Source organism: Rhinoraja longicauda, chromosome 23, assembly GCF_053455715.1.
Source record: "Rhinoraja longicauda isolate Sanriku21f chromosome 23, sRhiLon1.1, whole genome shotgun sequence".
NCBI classification, from domain to species: Eukaryota; Metazoa; Chordata; class Chondrichthyes; order Rajiformes; family Arhynchobatidae; genus Rhinoraja; species Rhinoraja longicauda.
The window spans coordinates 26,119,339-26,139,272 of NC_135975.1; the positions used below are offsets into that span (position 1 = coordinate 26,119,339).

The following is a 19,934-nucleotide window of genomic DNA, read 5'->3' on the forward strand; positions in this document are numbered from 1 at the left end:
TTTGATGTGTTTGTCGAAGGAGAGGGTTTGATCAAAGATGATTCCAAGATTCCAGATGTGAGGGGAGGTGGATACTGGGAAACCATCAATATTGAGGGTGAAGTTTTGGGTGGATTTGGTGAGCGTTTTTGGACCAATGATGATGATTTCAGATTTGTCGCAGTTGAGTTTGAGGAAATTGGATTGAAGCCAAGATTTTATTTCAGTGATGCAGTTTGTCAGGGTCGAGTGTGTGGTGGTGGAGATTGACTTGGTGGAGATGAGGAGCTGGATATCATCGGTGAAGCAGTGGAACTTGAGACCATGACGGCGGATTAATTGACCAAGGGGGAACAGGTACAGGATGAAGAGGAGGGGGCCAAGAACTGAACCTTGGGGGACACCTTGGGGGATGGGAGCGGTGGGGGATTTGCAGTTATTAATGGAGATGAACTGGTGCCTGTCGGAGAGGTATGATTTGATCCAGGATAGGGCTGTGCCGGTGATGTTAAAGGTGGTTTCAAGTCGGGTGAGGAGGATGGAGTGATTTATGGTGTCAAATGCCTTGCTGAAATCCATATATACAATTTCTACAGCTCTGCCCTCATCAACCTTTTGGTCACGTTTTCAAAAAACTCAATCAGATTTGTGCGACACGATTTGTACCCTGGAAGATTAGCCAGGCCCCTCTCTTAACCAGGTTTCTGTAATGGCAACACCATCCCGGTAGGCGTGTCTATCCTCTCCCCAAGTTCATCTTCCTTACCTGTTGGGCCTCTTGCATTAAAATAAGTACAATTCAACACAACAGTCCTTCCCAACTCTCTGCCTTTCTCCTGCGTATTCTGACCAGTGACCTTTCTTTCATCACCATCCATATCTTTACGAATTTCTCAAAATTTCTACCGGGCGGCACGGTAGCGCAGCGGTAGAGTTGCTGCTTTACAGCGAATGCAGCGCCGGAGACTCAGGTTCGATCCTGACTACGGGTGCTGCACTGTAAGGAGTTTGTACGTTCTCCCCGTGACCTGCGTGGGTTTTCTCCGAGATCTTCTGTTTCCTCCCACTCTCCAAAGACGTACAGGTATGTAGGTTAATTGGCTGGGTAAATGTAAAAATTGTCCCTAGTGGGTGTAGGATAGTGTTAGTGTACGGGGATCGCTGGGCGGCACGGACTTGGTGGGCCGAAAAGGCTTGTTTCCGGCTGTATATATATGATATGATATGATATGTACAAAAGAGGTTATCTGTGGATTTTACTTGAAATTGTGTAGCTTTGCTACAAATTGTAGGTACAAATCAGTGCATCAAAATTTTGACCATTGCATTCAAATAAAGTCATAATCATACAGCACAGAAATGGGCTCCTCAGCCTAACTAGTTAATGTCGACCAAGATGCCTTATCTAAGCTAGTCCTATTTGTCTGCATTCGGCCTGTATCCCTCAACTGTTCCTATCCATATACCTAAACAAGTGTCTTTTCAAATGCTATTTTAGTATGTCTCAATTACTTCCTCTGGCAGCTTATACCCACCATCCTTTGAGTGAAAACGTTGCTCCTCAGGTTCCTACTAAATTCTTCCCCTCTCTACTTAAACCTATGTCCTCCTCTTGCTTTTCCCTACCCCGGATAAACACTCTGCATTTGCCCTATCAATTTCCCTCATGATTTCATACACCATTTAAGTTAAACTATATTGCCATTTATGCGATATGGAAATCTTTGAGGCCTGTTGATATTGGTAGATTATAACAAATTCATAATCTGCATTGACAAACTGAAATATTTTTTACACACTTGATCTCTGAGGACTTGAGTAATCCATAATGTACATTGCTGGTAATTTTGGTATTAAAAATGCTGCTGAAATGGGGACCTAGCCTCAAGTTCTGTGATATTATTACACACTTGTATGTAAATTACTACCACTGGTGGCAATAGGTAAATAAGATCTGATGGTTTATAATGTCTGGGGCTTTGTTGGTTTGTACAGGTTGAAACTGAATGAGGAGTATTTGACTATTTAATATTTTTTAATCTTATATTCTCCTCACAGTTTAGATTTTATTCCCCATTTTAACTTTGTTACTTGAATATCGTGTATTGGTTGTGAGCAAAATGGGTTACTGCCAGCCCTACTGAATTTCAATTTCGAGTTTTGCCATTAGATGTCAGCCTTGACACAGTGACAACACTTATGCTTTTTGAATTGCAAGATTGGAGATTCAACCTATGTTTCAGAACATTTAATGTGAAATGGAGGATAGTGATGCTTTGGGGCATGAAAGTAAATTAAGCCCTATCTGACTCCTTAGAATATGTAAAACATCTTTAAGCATTTTCATCTTTGGCCAACATTTGTCTCTGGGCAAATATCATGGGGGCGGTGAATGAGGGGGGAGGAGTGGGGGAGGGGAGATGGGTGTGGAGGACGGACCTGCAGTTAATTCATTTTCTATTTACGGTAGAATTCCGCAAATTGTACCGTGCTCCCTTAGCTGTAGCTCCTCCATCTACCTTGCTTTGTCCTTCAGGCCAAAAGCTTTAAGAGCTAAAATAAAAGAAAAGCTGTCTGTACCATTGCAAGATTGAGATAGCTGTTTTGTGGTGGTTGAACTGTAGATCGTCCCAGCAGTTTTGGGGAAGTAGCCTTTTCAATCATCATTTGGTTCCTTAATATTATTGTGCTAGTCTGTTTATTACCACCACAGAGAGGATCTGATATAGATCAAAAAGCTAGATCAGGACATTCCTTCAAGTTGTTTGTTGTTGTTAGGCCACGTTTTGAATATTAATAAAGATCACTTTAGACTTGTTTTTTTCCCCAATTAAATTAAAAAGCTGCTGTGTGTGGTGTAGTGCAGTTTCATAAAACCTCGCCTCTGAGCAGAATTACTGGTATTAGCAAACATAGTTTCAAATGTCCAGTTCATCAAATTGGTTTCTTTCTGAAATTCTGTTATAATGAAATCTGATACTGGTGACTTTTTTTGCCCCTGAAGATAGTGCTTTGTATTTGTCCCTTTCCTTGATTTCCTTTCTCTTTCTCCTTTTTAAATTTATTTTCCTTTCTCTTGGATCTTGGTATTGGACTCTGCAGCACTTAAAAATGAAATGCATTGATGTAAATGATGCATAGTTTGTTTTCCAAAATAAAGTAAATCGTAATTAGCAACGAGAGTGCTACGTTTCAGTAATGCAGAGTTTAATCTACTGACATCTCCTCTTTTGTATCTTTCCACAATTCCATCACTGTTTTATTGTAGGTCAGATGAAAGCGACTCCTCTCTTTCGGAGGTACAAAGGTATACCATTTAAGTTGTCGCTCAGAGTAAACAGATAATTACAGTGGTGTTCATTGCTTCTAATATATCTTGCATGCTACTGGTGCTATTAACGGTTTTATGTCGGGACTGAAATATTGTGGGTGGTTCTTTGCAAATTGGGTGTTTTTGTGTCAAGCAAAAAATCGGTTTTGTCGCTCTCTTGGATGATTTACCTGCTTTTGGTGTTGCTTGCCAAATTTAGTTTTACTTTGCTTTGTGCACTAATTGGACTTTTAAATACTTTGTTTGCTGAAGAGTAATGTTGGCTTTACCCATTCATAGCTGCTCAAGCTTTTCCTCTGTTACTAAAAGTTTAATGGTGTGGTGTGATGTCACACATAGCCGTGCATGTTATTTAATGATACCAACAGAAGAAAAAAAACTGTTGGCTTTCGAGCTGAAAAAGAATGAGCGAAATTTGCTGCAATGATGGAATTTTTGAGAATTAAAAATCATTGTTTAGTTGGTTAACTTTAGAGTCATGCACACATGCAGCACAGAAACAGGCTCTTTTGACCCAAATCGTTCATGCTGACCAAGGTGCCCCACCTAAGATAATCCCATTTGCCCATATCCCTTTAACCCTTTCCTATCCATGTACCTATCTAAATATCTTTTGAAATATTGTTATGTGTCTACCTCAACTACTTTCTTTGACAGCTCCTCGTTCCATATACCTACCACCATCTTTGTGAAATAGTTGGGAGGCCCTAGAGTTTATTTTGAATCTTTTCCCTCTGACAAACCTATACCCTCTATTTCTTGATTCCTCTATTATGGGAATATATCTCTAGGCATTCACCACAAAACTGAACGCATATTCCAAGTGTGGCCTCACCAATGTCCTGAATGACTGGAATATACATTGTAATATCTCCTCAAAACGGTGTTTCCAATATGGCCTCCTTTACATTGGTGAGACCAAGCGTACACTCGGTGACCGTTTCGCTGAACACCTGCACTCAGTCCACCAAGCCCCAGTGGATCTCCTGGTTGATAACTATTTTATCTCCTCTTCCCAGTCCCACATTGATCTTTCTGCCCTGGGTCTCCTCCATTGCCAGGGTGAAGTCGCATACCAACTGGAGGAAGAGCATCTCTTATTCTGCTTGGGTAGCTTTCAATCCAATGGCATGAACCTTGAATTCTCCAATTTTCAGAACTCTTCCCTGTGCCCTACTTGGATTCACACCCATTTCTCACCAACCCCTCCCCTTCATTCCTGCTTCTGGCATCACGATTTGCTGGTTCCACCTCTACCCTTGTCTCACACCTTTAGTAGTTTTATCTATGACCTTAGTCCAATCATCTGCCTATCAACCTCCGTCAACCATCGCCTGTATATATCTACAACTTGCTAAGTTTTGTCCTGCTCTCTTCTCTTCCAGCTTTTATCCACACCCCCTGGATGTGGATCCAGCCTGAAGAAGGGTCCTTGCTCGAAGCATCACATATTCATGTTGTCTGACCCGTTGAATTACTCTGGCACCTTGTTTCATTTTTGTAAACCAACATCTGCAATTCCTTGTTTCTACTATCCTAGTTTCTATATTCATTTTCCTGATGATGACAGCTAGTGTACCAAGAGGCTTCTTCACCGCCATATCTATCTGCGGAAACACTTTGAAGGAATCATATATTTATAGTCTCATCCCTCTGGTCGTCGACATTCCCTAAGAGCCCTGTTGTTCCCAGTGAAAATCCTTCTTTGATTCGTTTCCCAAATTACAAAACCTAACACTTAGTTAAATTAAACTCCATTAACCATTACTCAGCCAATTTGGCCAATTTGGAAATGGGATTATCATAGATGGGGCACCTTGGTCAGCATGACCGATTTGGGTCAAAAAAGCCTGTTTCTGTGCTGCATGTGTGCATGACTCAAAATGCTGCAAATTCTTGATAACCACTTTCACTGTCGATTATACCATCTATTTTACTTGCCTGCATCATGAAATTGATGATTGATATACTGATTACAATGGTCTATAATTTTGAGGTAATATCCTTGTTTGTAACAACCCGTTTATTCTCAACCACAACCCTTTTAAATAGGGTTTAACCCATTACTATAGTAAACCCATTACTATTCCTGTTGCAAATTGATGGCAGCCAAATAAGAAAAACAGAGAAAAGAACCAGTGACATTTACCTGGAGGGTACTCCATGAAATTGTAACCTGCCACCAGCCACGGTCTTAATGAGAAGAGGCATGAGGGGGAAAAGTGAAAAGAGAATGTGGCCTACATCTTGAAAAAGATCATTGAGGCACATCTTAGCTCATCAGTCGCCTTGGTAAAATGATAGAAGAGAAGGGCTGATTGGTCGGTCATGCTCATATTTTTGTTCTGAAGTTCATGCTTGTTGACAAATAGGAAAATTGACATATTTTGGTAGGAAATTTCCAAAAATAAGCAATCACACTTCAGTAAAGTGGAAAATGACTGTTATATTTAATATGTGCAAAATGTCCATCTGATTTTAGGTAAAATAAGATTACTGTCCAAGATAACTTTTTGTTTCATTTATTAAAAATGTTAACAGTGGAACTTTTTGCCACTTTTTACTGTTCTTAGCTTCTATGATTATGTAATACAGTTAACCCTCGTCATACCAGACCATTGGGGGGTGGGGGGGGGCAGTGGTGTCCATTATTGGCGATTGTCTGCTATGACAGAGTAGTCAATGGGGTGGTTTTGGAAGATCGGCAAAGATCTCCAAAACCAGCCCCTGTGTCAGAAATGGGAGAGAAGCTCGATTCAATAAAGTTGTGCTCTCAGAAGATAGACAAAAAAGCTGGAGTAACGCAGCGGGTTGAGACCCTCATCCCGTAACGTCACCCATTCCTTCTCTCCAGAGATGCTGCCTGTCCCACTGAGTTACTCCAGCTTTTTGTGTCTACGGTTTAAACCAGCATCTGCAGTTCCTCCTTACACAAGTTGTGTTCTCAGATTTGGCTTAGTTTAGAGATACAGCATGGAAACAGGCCCTATCAGCTGTGCAACTGTGTCGCTCCACAGATGGATGAATCTCCCGACTCCTGAAGCCTTGGATCCCATTTTTCCGTCACTACCTGCTCCAGGGAGAGAGGCCGCCCACCAACTTTAACATTAAAGGATGATCAGCCAATTTGAGTTCATTAAACTAGAAGCAAAACCAAAATATTTATTGTTTCCAAACGTGAATGGTGTGTTCAGGCTGAGCGACCATTCAATCCATAAAATGCCAATGTTTCCTGACCCGCCCGATGCAATCGGAAGCCTCCATTCCAACAGATCTCGTCCACTGTAACAGACATCCATTATAAAGAAGTCTGTAATAACGAGGGTAGACTGTATAGCCATTTACTTACATTACTCAATGTGTTATCCTATCATTCTTTCCCTAGGGGTATAATTAACCAGTTTCCCAGCTCCAAAGCTAATAGGTGTGCACCTCTTTACTGTACTCATGTAGCTGAAGGCCACAGCAAAGCAGTGCTCTGTCTAGATGCTACAGATGATCTTCTTTTCACTGGAGCAAAAGGTAAGAAAAGATTGGTCAAACTGAAAGAAGAAATGGGTTACACTAAATTCATAGACCTTGGTATCACAACAGCACTGACCCTCTCCCAATTTTGATGCCTCTCAACCGCAAGCAATAGGTGAAAGGCATTGAAATTTTAAGAAAAGTACCATGATCGCCATCCCGTTTTATTGGATCAGACAGCCTGCCATTACAACTGCGATGCCTCATGAGCAAATGATTTGGGCTCATTTCGGCACACTCTCAAAACCTATTACAAACTCTACAACGGACAACCAGGATTCCAAGATTTTTGGAAAAAGACAGTGATGAAAGAATCGTGATCTGAATTGAGAAGGAATGCATCTTTAGTTTACTCTGCGCTTGGCTAAAAGGAGCAGGAAGGTCCTTGACTCGCTTCCTATCACAATGTTACTCCCTATCCAAAAAGCCATTCTTCCTGGGGCCATAAAGTGCTGAAGTAACTCAGCAATTCAGGCCGCATCTCTGGAGGACATGGATAGGTGACATTTCAGTTGGGACCTTTCATCAGATAGGTCAAAGGGCAGGAACCTGAAGAAGGATCCTGACCCGAAACGTTGCTCATCCATGTCCTCCAGCGATGTGGCCTGATCGACTGAGTTACTCCAGCACTTTGTGTTGTACACAAGATTGCAGCATTTGCAGTTCCTTGTGTTTCCAAGCCCTTCTTCCTGGGGCCTGCTATCCTGATTTTCAGGGACAAACACCAGGGTTGATGACCTGTGGTCCCGACCACTTATAGGACTGTCTATCATCCTCCTTTAGCTGCTGGAAGGCAATGGAAAAGAAAATGTTGTCCTTCCATTAAATTTAAAAGGATTCACACACTCTAATTTTGTCAAGATTTTCTTGCACTTCCTAACACCTTACACTTCCCCAGGTAGATAGGGTCCACAGTTACTGTATTATATCATTTGAGCTGCTGCACCAGGAATTGGGTGTTTAATTTAAATAATTTGGCACCAAGTATGCAACTCTGTTTTATAAAAATGGTCTTGTTTTAGGAAACTGCCACCATTTTCTTTATAAAGTAGAATAATTTGAATTGTTATGTATGCAGAGAATCCTCCACCTGCTAAATGTCTGCCCAACTTTGGCGGTCCCTTTGGTAGATCGAATGATTGAAAACTTCACCTTTTGGAATTGAGAAAATGTTCTTGGAAATCCTTTCCACTCTCCAGTTCCTCTGCCGTTTGTTGCATCAGTTAACCCCACTCTTTAGTTCTGTTTACTCATCCTGTGACATTGACCCTGAACTTCAGTACTCCATTATATTCCCACTCTGATATTTATTCACAGTATTTCCTATTTTTCAGCTATATATCTGCTAATTTTTAACATATAAAAGAGATGGCAAGCTGACTGCATTATTTTTTTTCTACAAACTTTTAACAGATCGGACGTGTAAAGTATGGAATCTTGTAACGGGGCAAGAGATCATGTCACTTGGTGGGCATCCTAATAATGTGGTATCAGTCAAGTACTGCAGTTATTCTAGTTTGGTATTTTCTGCTTCTACATCTTATATTAAGGTGTGGGATATCCGAGATTCTGCCAAATGTATCCGAACACTGACGTAAGTATCCATTCTGATAATTATTAAGACTATATTTTAACACAAGTTGACTTAATTTTTAAAAAGATTTTTTTGATTAGAAATTGTGTTTAAAATAATTTATAAATACCTTGCTGTCTTGAATATAAATTTTGAGGTACTAATATTCTCTGCAAGGTTCTAATGTGTAATGTTGAATCCATCTTGAGATTTTGGACAAATGATTTAAAGTTTTTGGCCAGGTTATTGCATTTTGACAATTTGACCCTGAAGCAAAACCAGAATTGTGCTATTTGTTGGAGAGGGGAGGGTGGTTACAGCCACAAAAGCTGTGCCTTCGTGTTGCATCTTTTGAAAGTTCGATTGCCAAATGGCAATTTAGTAAAGAAACAAACATAGTTATATACAAAGAACATAGTGACACTTGAGAACTGGTGTCAACATTTGGACACTGCAGTGCTCCAACCTACAACATTTTGTAAATTTGGCAGTGCCATTTGTGGTGACTATTTGCATACCTTGGGTATGCAAGCAAATAATTTCACTGTGCCTTGTCACATGTGACAGTGAAGTATTCCATTCCAAGTACTGCAGAGCCTCACTGTTCAGTCATATTTGTAATAAAATTTAAGGTAAGAGAATTCTGCAATTTAATGTAGTATGAAAAATATGTTTTTTGTTTCTCAGGTCATCGGGCCAGGGGTCGATGGGGGATGTTTGTGCAAACACTAAAAATAGAACAGTTACCATCTCACCTGGAGAAAATCAGATAAACCAAATTGCACTTAACTCCACAGGCATGTTCCTCTATGCTGCTTCTGGTAACTCTGTGCGAATGTGGGATCTCAAAAGGTATTTTATGTTCATTTGAATTCTATGTTTTAAAGTTTTGTCGACAATTTCAACAGAACATTAAAATAAATACCTGTACATTCACTGTAAATTGTCCTTAAATATTTGAAAACAAAAGAACTGCTATTGTTGCAAATTTGAAATGGAAACAGAAAATGCTGTTTATATATATATATATATAGAGAGAGAGAGAGAGAGAAATATATATATAGAAAAATAGAAGTGTCATTTTGCATCTCTCGGTCTGAAATAGTATCTCCGGTCATCTTTTCAATGTTACAACCCGGCCAGTAGAATATTTCTAGCAATTTCTAACTTTTATCTATTTAGGGTTGCTGGAATAATGTTAAATTAGCACAAAACTAATTCACTATGAATGTATCCAGTCAAACTTGATTTATTAAAATCTGTTTTCATGACCTGATGTAGAACGAAGATAAATCAATCAACAAAATATACAGGTTTAAATTATGATTATTGGGTCAACAATTTTATTTTGCCAGTGAAAAAAGGCAATCTAAATTTATATCTGTTAGCTGAGAAAAATATTATCTATCTTCTTGTCAGTGGGAGGCATGTGAATGCTGCTTATAAACATTTCACCCAGGGAGTGTGTGCATGCAATGATTATGGAGCATTTTTTTCTGTTTTCAGGTTTCAATCAACTGGAAAGTTGACTGGACATTTGGGCCCAGTTATGTGCCTTACTGTTGACCAAACTGCAAATGGACAAGATTTGATTATTACTGGGTCCAAAGATCACTACATCAAGGTAATATTTTCACAATGAAAATAAAACTACAGCAAGCTTTAAATTTTTACAACTACTCTTGCAAAATTTGACACAAAAGTAATATTGGGCAGATTTTGCTGCCTGCTAGCTAGCAGTTCCAGAGAGTAGAACCAGCTGACAGCATGACATACTCAACTTCCATGTTGCAGTAGGCACAAAGAGTAATTCCTGGCTCTCGGTTCCTATTGCAACATAGAAGTTCAGAACAAGCAGGATTTCAGGTACAGTAAAATCTCGTTTTTATGGACCTTTTCATAACGGAGTTTGGTTATAGCGGATGAGCCTACCGAACTTTACTGTCAGGCCAGACTGCTGACTCCATCCCCAGCCTGCACCACTTCCCCGGCCGCTTCCATGCCAGACTGCCTACACCAGCTCTGGCTGTTTCCACACAGATCTGCAACCATCCTCCATGGCCATTTCTACGCCAGACCTACGCTCCCTCACAGCCAGGCAGTGAACGAAGGCCCGACCGTCTCATCGGCTACTCCCACCCTGGATCTACTGCTGCCACTGCAGCCCCACACAGCATACGTGGCCCCATCCAGAATACCACCGCCGACCCTTACCTGCACTCCAGCTTCTCGCGGGCTGCAATTAATGATTCCGCCGATCCTCACCTCTTTCCCCCCCCTCCCCCCCCACCTCTAGCAGAGTCTAGAAGGGTCCTGACCCGAAACTTTGCCTATCCATGTTCTCCAGAGATGCTGCCTGACCCGCTGAATTACTCCAGCACTTTCTGCCCTTTGAGTATTAACCAACATCTGCAGTTGTCCAATACTTGGAAAATGATAATCCCTTACTCTGTTCTGGGAAGCACTCAGCAATAACACACACCATTCACCCTCCCCCACTATGGTCCATTATAACGATGTTTGCTGTATTGAGGAGACCGTGGAAATTCGGCATGTCTCCAGTGACTCCTATAAACTTCTACAGATGCACCGTAAGGAAGCGTACTGTCGGATTGCATCACAGCTTGGCTTGGGAACAGCGCTGCCCAAGGTCACCAGAAATTAAACAGCCAACATAATCAAAGATCTGCCCCACCCCAGTTATTCCTCCTTTCCCCTGCTCCTGACTGGTAGAACGTACAGAGGCTTGACAGAGTGCACACTCGGATTCGAACACCACCTTACCCTCTGTTACCAGGCTTCTGAATGGTCCTTCCAAAAGCTAGATTCACATACCCCATTGTGGACATTGGACTTTGTCTATGAACGGGTGCACTACAATGCTGAGAATTATATTCTACACTGCGTCTTCCCCTTTGCTCCATCTATTGTACTTGAGTTTGACTTAATTGTATTTATGTGTCGTATTTGATCTAATTGGATACCATGCAAAACACAGCCATTCATTCACAATCAAAACCGATTATTTCTCAGTGCATGTGATAATAATAAACGTAAACCTATACATTGAAGGCTTTAGATGCTGAGAATATTAAAGACTTGAGCTCCAAATTTACCCATGCCTCTGACTAAGCTGCACCAATTGCACCATGTGGAAAATATGTCCTATCTCCAATGCATCTTCTCCCCAAAAAGAACAGCTCCCATATGACTAAATAATGTCCAATCTGTTTATGGGAACTGAGGGGGAAATTTTCCACTGGCAGACATGCCTCAAAGACAAAATTGTAGCAGGTCATTCTTCTCAATACTTGGGCGACTCTCCTGGGACGTTATTATAGGCATGTCTTTGGCTGTTTCAGCAATTAACCTCCCTTCATTTTTAAATCAGAAGTGGAATTATTTGTGGTTTGTGTAGCTTACAGTTCTCTTTGCAGTTCCAGTAATCCTGTTTGCACCTGCCTACCGGCAGGACCACAGAGGAACCAAGCAGTGGCAATCTTCAGCAAAAGACTAACCACTTCCTTTTGACATTCAATGACATTACCAGCATTGAGAATTCCATCAAACTAACAATGCTTAGAATCTTAATTCGGTGAATACTGTGGCAGCAGAAGCATGTCAAAGTTGTATTTTATGTGGTTGGTGACTGACGTCATGCGTGCCCAAAGCTTTTCTGCCATCTCTAAGGCACACCCAAGAGTGTGCTGAAACATCCCTAGTTTTCCTAAACATTTGCACTATCCATAAGATGCATTGTAACAACACGAGGCTTCTTCAACTGCACCTCTCACACATGAGTTCTGCATCTAGAAGGACGAGGGTAACAGGTGCACAGGAACATCACAATAATTTACCCCAAATGAGAATGCAGCTTTTGTACTCTTCCACTGTTGTAACCATATTAGTAGAGGCATGAATGATACCACCATAAACTTTATTTGCAGAAAAGGTGAAAGGAATAGAAACAACGTGAAGTGAAGAGTGGGTCTCATTTGCAGAATCATCTTAAACTGTATTCTTCATTGAGCATTTAACCATATCCATCACCTATCCTCATCCCCATTTTACAATTGTGAACTAAATAATCTGAGGTGTTCTCAAGGTTTCAGTCAGTTTATTGTCACATGTACCAATTAAGGTACAATGAAATTCGAATTACCATACAGCCATACTAAAAAAAGAAGCAACAAGACACACAACTGCATAAAAGTTACATAAACATCCACCACAGCAGATTTCATGTTCCTCACTGTGATAGAAGACAATAAAGTCCAATCTTCCTCTTTTATTCTTCCGTGGTCGGGGCAATCGAACCATCCGCAGTCGGGGCGATCGAAGCTCCCGCAGCCGGCAGTGGAAGCTCTCGCTTTGGGGCGATCGAAGCTCCCGCAGCCGGCCGTCGAAACTCCCGCATCGGGCCGTCGAAACTCCCACATCGGGGCAGTCGAAGTCGGACTCAATCAGAGGCCGTGAGCTCCGTGATATTAAAGTCTGCAGGCTCCCACGGTTGGAGCCCCAAAGTCGACCCCCGACAGGGATCGCGAGCTCCGCAATGTTAAGTCCGCAGGCTTCCACGGTGGAGCTCTCGAAGTCGGTCTCCAGCAAAGGCAGCTAACTCCTCGACGTTAGGCTGCAGAGCAGACGGAGGGAGATATGATACAGAAAAAAATCGCATCTCCGTCAAGCTAAGAGATTAGAAAAAGTTTCCCTCAACTTCGCCCCCCACATAAAGCAAGCTAAAGAACACTGAAATCATAGATTAAACACATACAAACAAACAACAAAGAAGGAAGGGGCAGACTGTTGGCGAGGCAGCCATTGCTGGCCCCACCCAGTGGATACCTTTCGTAATCTTGTATGTGTTACCCTGCACCACTTTCTTTCCAGATGTTTGAAGTAACGGAAGGTGCCATTGGCACTGTCAGCCCCACACATAATTTTGAGCCACCACATTATGATGGAATTGAATCGCTCACGATTGTAGGCGACAGCTTGTTCAGTGGATCAAGAGATAATGGAATAAAAAAGTGGGACATGGCCCAGCAAGAGCTCTTCCAGGTATGAATACTGAGCAGCGTTCATGTAAGTTACATGTCCTAACAAAAGGAGAAAATCTTGATTACTCTTCCCTCTACTCTTGCTTCAAAACTCTGGTCTCTTTGTCTCCTCCATGATGGTCTGTTTGGCGAGACTACAATATTTCTGAACACCTCCTTGATCAACATCCTTTTCCCAGTAAGGTGCATAGAATCATACAACACAGGACCCTCTCGTTGAAAGGTTTATCCTATTAGTCCGCTTACCTTGTTCTGTTTTCTATAACCCTTAATACTTCCTTTCCAAAGGGCTTATCACTTGTTTTCAAGAGAGAGTTAGATTGGGGAAAAAGCTGATTTTAGGTGATCATCCATGATCGTACTGAATGGCGGTGCTGGCTCGAAGGGCCGAATGGCCTGCTCCAGCACCTATTTTACATGTTTCTATCAGCATAATCAATTAGATCATTTCAAAATTGTCTTAATCTCCCTGCTTAAAAACATTATTTTTAACCACTCTATTCCTCCCTAGCTATTAAATCCCCAAACTTCCCTTTCTCTCAAATCCGGTGATGTCTTTCTCTTTCTAGAATAGTGTGAGATGAGAGTGGCGCTTTCATTCCTATTGTTATATGATCAATTTGAGGAAATTGAATATCTTCAGGATGTTGTGGGATGGGAAATAATTTTTTTAAACTCGGCCTTGGAATCTACGTGAAGAAAAGTAATGGTGTGATGTACTGCACCGAAGGTCACAGGCCAAGAAGATTGGACTGGATGGGACTTTAACATGGAACTGTGTGAAAAGTCAATTTGGAAATGGAAGATTAGAATAAGGAAACACTAAAGCTCCTGTATTGAAACAAAAGCATGGATGTAGGGGTGCAGATTTTAATGAAGATAGATCCAGTGGGTATTTCAGTGGCCAGGATGCTAGTGAGAATTGTTTGTGAACTCCGTGTATTGCTGGTATAAGAAAGGAAATGTTATTGTGCCAGCTTCAACTACTTCCTCTGCAGCTCGTTCCATGCTCGTTTCACCCTTCAGTCTGAAGAAGTGTCTCGACCCGAAATGTCATCCATTCCTTCTTTCCAGAGACGCTGCCTGACCTGCTGAGTTACTCCAGCATTTTGTGTCTACCTTCGATTTAAACCAGCATCTGCAGTTATTTTTCCTACCCACCACCCTTTGTGGATAACATTCCTCCTCGAGTTCCTAATAAATCTTTACCCTCTAACCTTAAACCTATGTCCTCTGCTTCTTGATTCTCCGACCCTGCTACTTTTAGAAGCAAAGATTTTTTATTTTAAATAGTAGAAGATTTTTAAATGAGAATTAGACACCATTAAAAATAAAAGTCGTTTTTTAGCTGAAGAGCTTATTGCTAATTATGTTTTAGGAAATACCTACTCACTGACCAAGGTTCAAGTTTTCAGCTTGTCTGCATAGAATTCACTGTGGCACAACTACTAGTTAGACCGTAAAAGTTACTATAATACAGCAATTAGAGGAGTAAGATCATTGAAACGAACTTATTGATTTTGGAGTTTAAATCCACATGTGTGCACCCTACATGTTCCTGTCAGATGTCCTCCATGATGATATGTTTACTCCTCTTATTACATTATTGTTAATTCCAGCCCTTTGTGCCGGCTCATTTTTAAATTAGTTCAAAACCATGAGTACATTCCAAAATCATATATTTAAGAGATTTCAAATTCAAAGTCTTGGCATACTTTTGTTTTTTTTAGCAAGTTCCAAATGCTCACAAAGATTGGGTGTGCGCCTTGGGAATTGTCCCAGGTCGGATGTTTCTGCTCAGTGGCTGCAGGGGTGGCATCCTTAAGCTTTGGACTGTCGACAGCTTTTCACCACTTGGGGAGATGAGAGGCCATGACAGTCCCATCAATGCCATTTGTACCAACTCTACTCACATCTTTACTGCTTCAGAGTAAGTACAAACAATGGCTGTGACGATTTCCAGACCAATCTTTATCATTGTATAGACAATTCAAACTTTAACAAAAATATTCCTTGTACAGAGTAATCAAAACATTAATAAATTATTTCTATGAAAACTTTCTTCCAGTGACCAAACAGTGAGAATTTGGAGTACTCCGAGACAATCAGATGGACAGATGTTGGAAACTGCAGAAATAAACGATGATGTTAACAGCAGCTGAACACTACAAAAAGCAAAGCAACACTGGCCATTGGTGTATAGCACTTTTACTGTGATTGAGGAAGCAGTTCCAACCGGCCTGAAGCCACCTGGAAGCTCTAGAGTGTTTAATTGGTTCTCATCAGTCAAATTCATATTAGCATCACAGTACCATCAGAGAAAAGAGCAACTCCATAAGATAATCTACCTAGCACTTGACTGATTTGTGTTGTGTGAATAGAAATTGTGAAAAGCTTTTCATTCTGCAGAGCTATTTTTAATGTATTCAGTCTGCAGGAGGTTTCCGCAGCAGTAAGGTTTGCATCAAATAGCATGTCCAGCAAATAGTTCTATGCAGCTAATGGGAATCGTTATGTACTTTGGTATTTCCCCAAAAGGTTTGTGCAGATTTTATTGATGCTGCAACCATGTCTGTTCTTGTATATGGAGTTCATTTCTAGTTGGAAATATTGCTGTTGCATTACTTTAAAGATGGAATTTAGCAATATCTATTTATACAGCAGTATTCTCATTCTAGCACTAAATCTTTGAAGTAGAATTTGTCTTGCACTGTTTGTGGCATACTCCCATTGTAGCATTACTGTGTTGTCATTCACTGTTCAGTCTACACTCTTAATCTCATCAGCCTGCTTTCCTTTCCAGAGGAAATTGCCTTTGCAGTTGAGTCGGTAAAATGCTGCTGTACTAATGTTGAGAAATATGTGCATAAGTTGCATTCAGAGTTAACTGGAAAATTTCATGTGGAATGGAAATGCACTGTATATAGTGAGTTTGGGATGAACGTGTTAAATTGTACCTGGTTTATTTCCAGAGATTGTAGAATGTAGATAGCTAAATGGGGATATATTTTATTTAGCTTTAGATTTTGAATGATAGTGATTTTACCAAGCTTCTGAAATTTTATGTAAATAACCAACTTGAAACGGATTTAGGTTTTATTTGCTATCTAGGGCTGCTTGTAAACAAATAGCCAAATAAAGAAATGTGTGCTCAATTTGTTTTATGTTATGATATGACATGAATTAAAAGGAAAGAGTTGTGCATTCAAGTCCACAAAGTTACGCCATGTGCTAAACAATGTTTATTTTTCAGATAGACACACAATGCTGGAATAACTCAGCAGACCAGGCCAATTATTGGCTAGGGATGGTGAAATCCCAAAAGGGATACATAGTTGCAAACTGTGGAACTAATTAGCTGACTATTAATTAATTAGGTAGAGGGGGGGGGGAGAGAAATGAGGGGAGGGGAGTGTATGTAGAAGTTACTGAAAATCAGAGAATTCAATGTTCATGCCGCAAGGTTGTAAGCTTCCCAAGCAAAATCTGAGGTGCTGTTCTTCAAATTTCCGTGTGTCCTCTCTGGCAATGGAGGAGGCCAGTATGGGGATGGGAAGGGGAGTTATTATGGTTAGTAACCGGGAGATCCAGAAGGGCTTGGTGGATTGGGCACAAGTGTTCACCGAAATGGTCGCCGACTCTATGCTTTGTCTTACAAATGTACAGGTGTCCACATCGGGAACGCCAGTTGCAGTAGATGAGGTTAGAGGAGGTGCAAGTGAACCTCACTCACCTGGAAGAACAGTTAGGGTTCCCGGATGGAATTGAGGGAGGGGTATAAGGGCAGGTCTTGCATTTCCTGCGGTTGCAGGGGAAAGTATCAGGAGGGATGGTTTGGGTGGGAAGGGTTGAGTGAACCAAGAAGTTGCGGAAGGAGCGGTCTCTGTGGAAGGCGGAAAGGGGTGGTGATGGGAAGGTGTGATTAGTGGTGGGATCACATTGGAGGCGGCGGAAATGTTGGGGGATGATGTGTTGGATGCAGAGGCTGGTTGGGCGAAAGGTGAGGCCGGGGAACTGTGTCTTTGTTGCGCATGGGGGGAAGGGGAGCGAGTGCAGAACTATGGAACACAGACATACGAGGGACTCACCTGTGACAGAAGGGGGGAAACCACATTCACTAAAGAATGAAGACATCTCGGATCTGCACCTGCAGTTCCTTTATATTATGTTTTATTTATCATGGTCTTTCCTGAATTATGATGCTGATTAGTTAAGTCACTCAACCAACTTCACAGGTGAAATGAATCATCCAATAATAAGTTGTCTTTTTGTTGCAATGAATGGTATTAATTTTTGCATCATTATATTTTCTCAGTATTAGTTTATAGTACAAATCTTTAAGGAATTTACATATGAGCAAATTTGTGTGCATGCTTGATTTGGTATTGCCTTTAACAATGGGCATTGCAATTGGCATTGCTATTCATGGTTTCAGAGGGAATGTTGCTGTGGATTTTCATGCTGATAATTGTTGTTCAGTAACTTCTGCCAGGGATTGGCCAGCGGGAAGAGTAAATTAGAACAATTTTAGATTGGTTGAGCAATGATGAAACAAGGTACAGTGCCCTCCATAATGTTTGGGACAAAGACCCATTTATTTATTTGCCTCTGTACTCCACAATTTGAGATTTGTAATAGAAAAAATTGCATGTGCAGACCTCCCAACCCTTCCGAATTTGGCGGAAGGTTTCCGCTTTCTTATTTCATTTCCGCCATTCCGATTTTGCCTCACATTTTTCTGCAAAACACATGCCTCGCCCCGCCTCACTGCTCGCCGGGCCCCGCCGGGCATAGCGAGGCCTGTTGATGTTGAGGGGGGATTGGGGGGGGGTCGGGGTTGGATGTGGGGGTCGGAGGGGGAGAGTGGGGATCGGAGGGGGGGAGGGAAGTGGGGATGGGGGGGGCAGAGGAACGGAGTGGGGTTGGGGAGTGGAGATGGGATGGAGGGGAGTGTGTTGGGGGAGGGGAGGGAGGAGTGGAGGTGGGGGGAAAGGGGAGAGAGGAGTGGGGAGCCTAGTGGGGGGGACATGGACCGTTGTGATTTGCTGTAGAAGACCACTGGAGCAAGTCTGTCTTCAATTAAATTAGGTATGTGCAGTTTTAAATTAAACTTTTTCTTCATAACTTAGTCATACATTTTACAACTATTGTTCTTTTATTCAATACCAAGAGAATTGAGATGTGTAAGGAAAAAGCAAAATAGAAAAAAAAAATAAAAAAAATATTTGTGTTGTAAAAGGTATTGCTGTTCAATAACCTTTCTATAAATAGCAGAATATACTCATGATAGGCCTGACATTGTACATGTAGTCCACGATTGATAAAATACATCTCTTGATGCTCCTGAACAAATCATCAGTGATGTAACCTGAGGTCATTGGGTGTTTCGGGTCTTTCAGGCCCGGGCGACCAAGCCGTGATTGATCAGACCACGACTTGTGTTCAGGTGGCATTTGCTCCTCCCCATGGACCTCCTCTCCTGATCCAGAGCCATCTCGAGGCTTTCTCCACTGCCTCTGTGGTGTTCTTGATTCCTCCTCTCCATTCCAGTGATGCCCAGTGCACTCAAGGCTTTGTAGAGCAATTGCCCTGCAAAACCTCTACAGCCAACCTCGATGGGCATACACTTTGCCTTCCAGCCCTGCTTACGGCAGTCTATGACCAAGAACTACAGACTGTTGGAAATAATAGTCATTTTTCACACATGAATGTAGCACATTTGGCGTGCATTTTTCTTTGCTGAAAAGTTGCATTACGCGCCATATTATGAATTTTGATGTAAAATTCTGAATTTTGGACATCAAAATTACGAATTTGTAAAATTAAATGTTGGGAGGTCTGCATGTGGTTAAAATGCACATTGTCAGATTTCAATAAAGGCCGTTTTTATACATTTTGGTTTCACTATGTAGAAATTACAGCAGTGTTTATACATAGTCCCTCCATTTCTGTGTGGAAATTATTAATTTTATCATCTTCACAACTATACCCCTCTCTCAAATTCACTTGAACCATTTCCGATACTTATGTCGCTTTTCTGGATCTCTCCATCTCATGGGAGACAAACTCTCCACTAATAAATACTATAAATCCACTGAATCCCAGAACTTCCAAACTGCACCTCATTGTATCCTATCTCTTGTACTGATGCAATTCTAGTTTCTGTGTCTCTGCTGTATCCACTTTCAAGTTGAGGCCTTCCGTTCCAGGTCATCTGACATTTCGTTTTTCAGGAAATGCGGGTTCCCTCCTACCATTGAAAGAGCCCTTTCTCACCTTGCGTCCTTTTCCTGGATTTCAGCTGTCAACTTCCTCCTTCCAAACAGAACAATGGTAGTTCCCCTATCCTCACCTTTCATAATACTAGCTTTGCATCCAGCATATTATCTTCCGTCATTTCCACCAGCTGGGATCCCACCAATTGGCATGGTCTTCCCCTTTCAACCATCCGCAGGGACCACTCTGT

General features: G+C 41.4%; 1 protein-coding gene across 3 annotated transcripts in view; it reads left to right on the forward strand.

The window, feature by feature from the left end:
- Window positions 1-16,638, forward strand: part of kif21a (kinesin family member 21A) — a 106,855-nt gene extending 90,217 nt beyond the window's left edge. For 2 of the 3 annotated variants that reach the window (XM_078419879.1, XM_078419878.1), the window contains 8 exons: window positions 3,248-3,286; window positions 6,696-6,832; window positions 8,249-8,429; window positions 9,096-9,260; window positions 9,915-10,032; window positions 13,299-13,469; window positions 15,199-15,398; window positions 15,537-16,638. In XM_078419879.1, coding sequence (XP_078276005.1) covers window positions 3,248-3,286; window positions 6,696-6,832; window positions 8,249-8,429; window positions 9,096-9,260; window positions 9,915-10,032; window positions 13,299-13,469; window positions 15,199-15,398; window positions 15,537-15,630 — 1,105 coding nt within the window. In that variant the 3' untranslated portion in view covers window positions 15,631-16,638. The remainder of the gene's footprint in view (window positions 1-3,247; window positions 3,287-6,695; window positions 6,833-8,248; window positions 8,430-9,095; window positions 9,261-9,914; window positions 10,033-13,298; window positions 13,470-15,198; window positions 15,399-15,536) is intronic. The other variant, XM_078419880.1, reaches the window with a different exon arrangement.
- The last annotated feature ends 3,296 nt before the right edge of the window (window positions 16,639-19,934 follow it).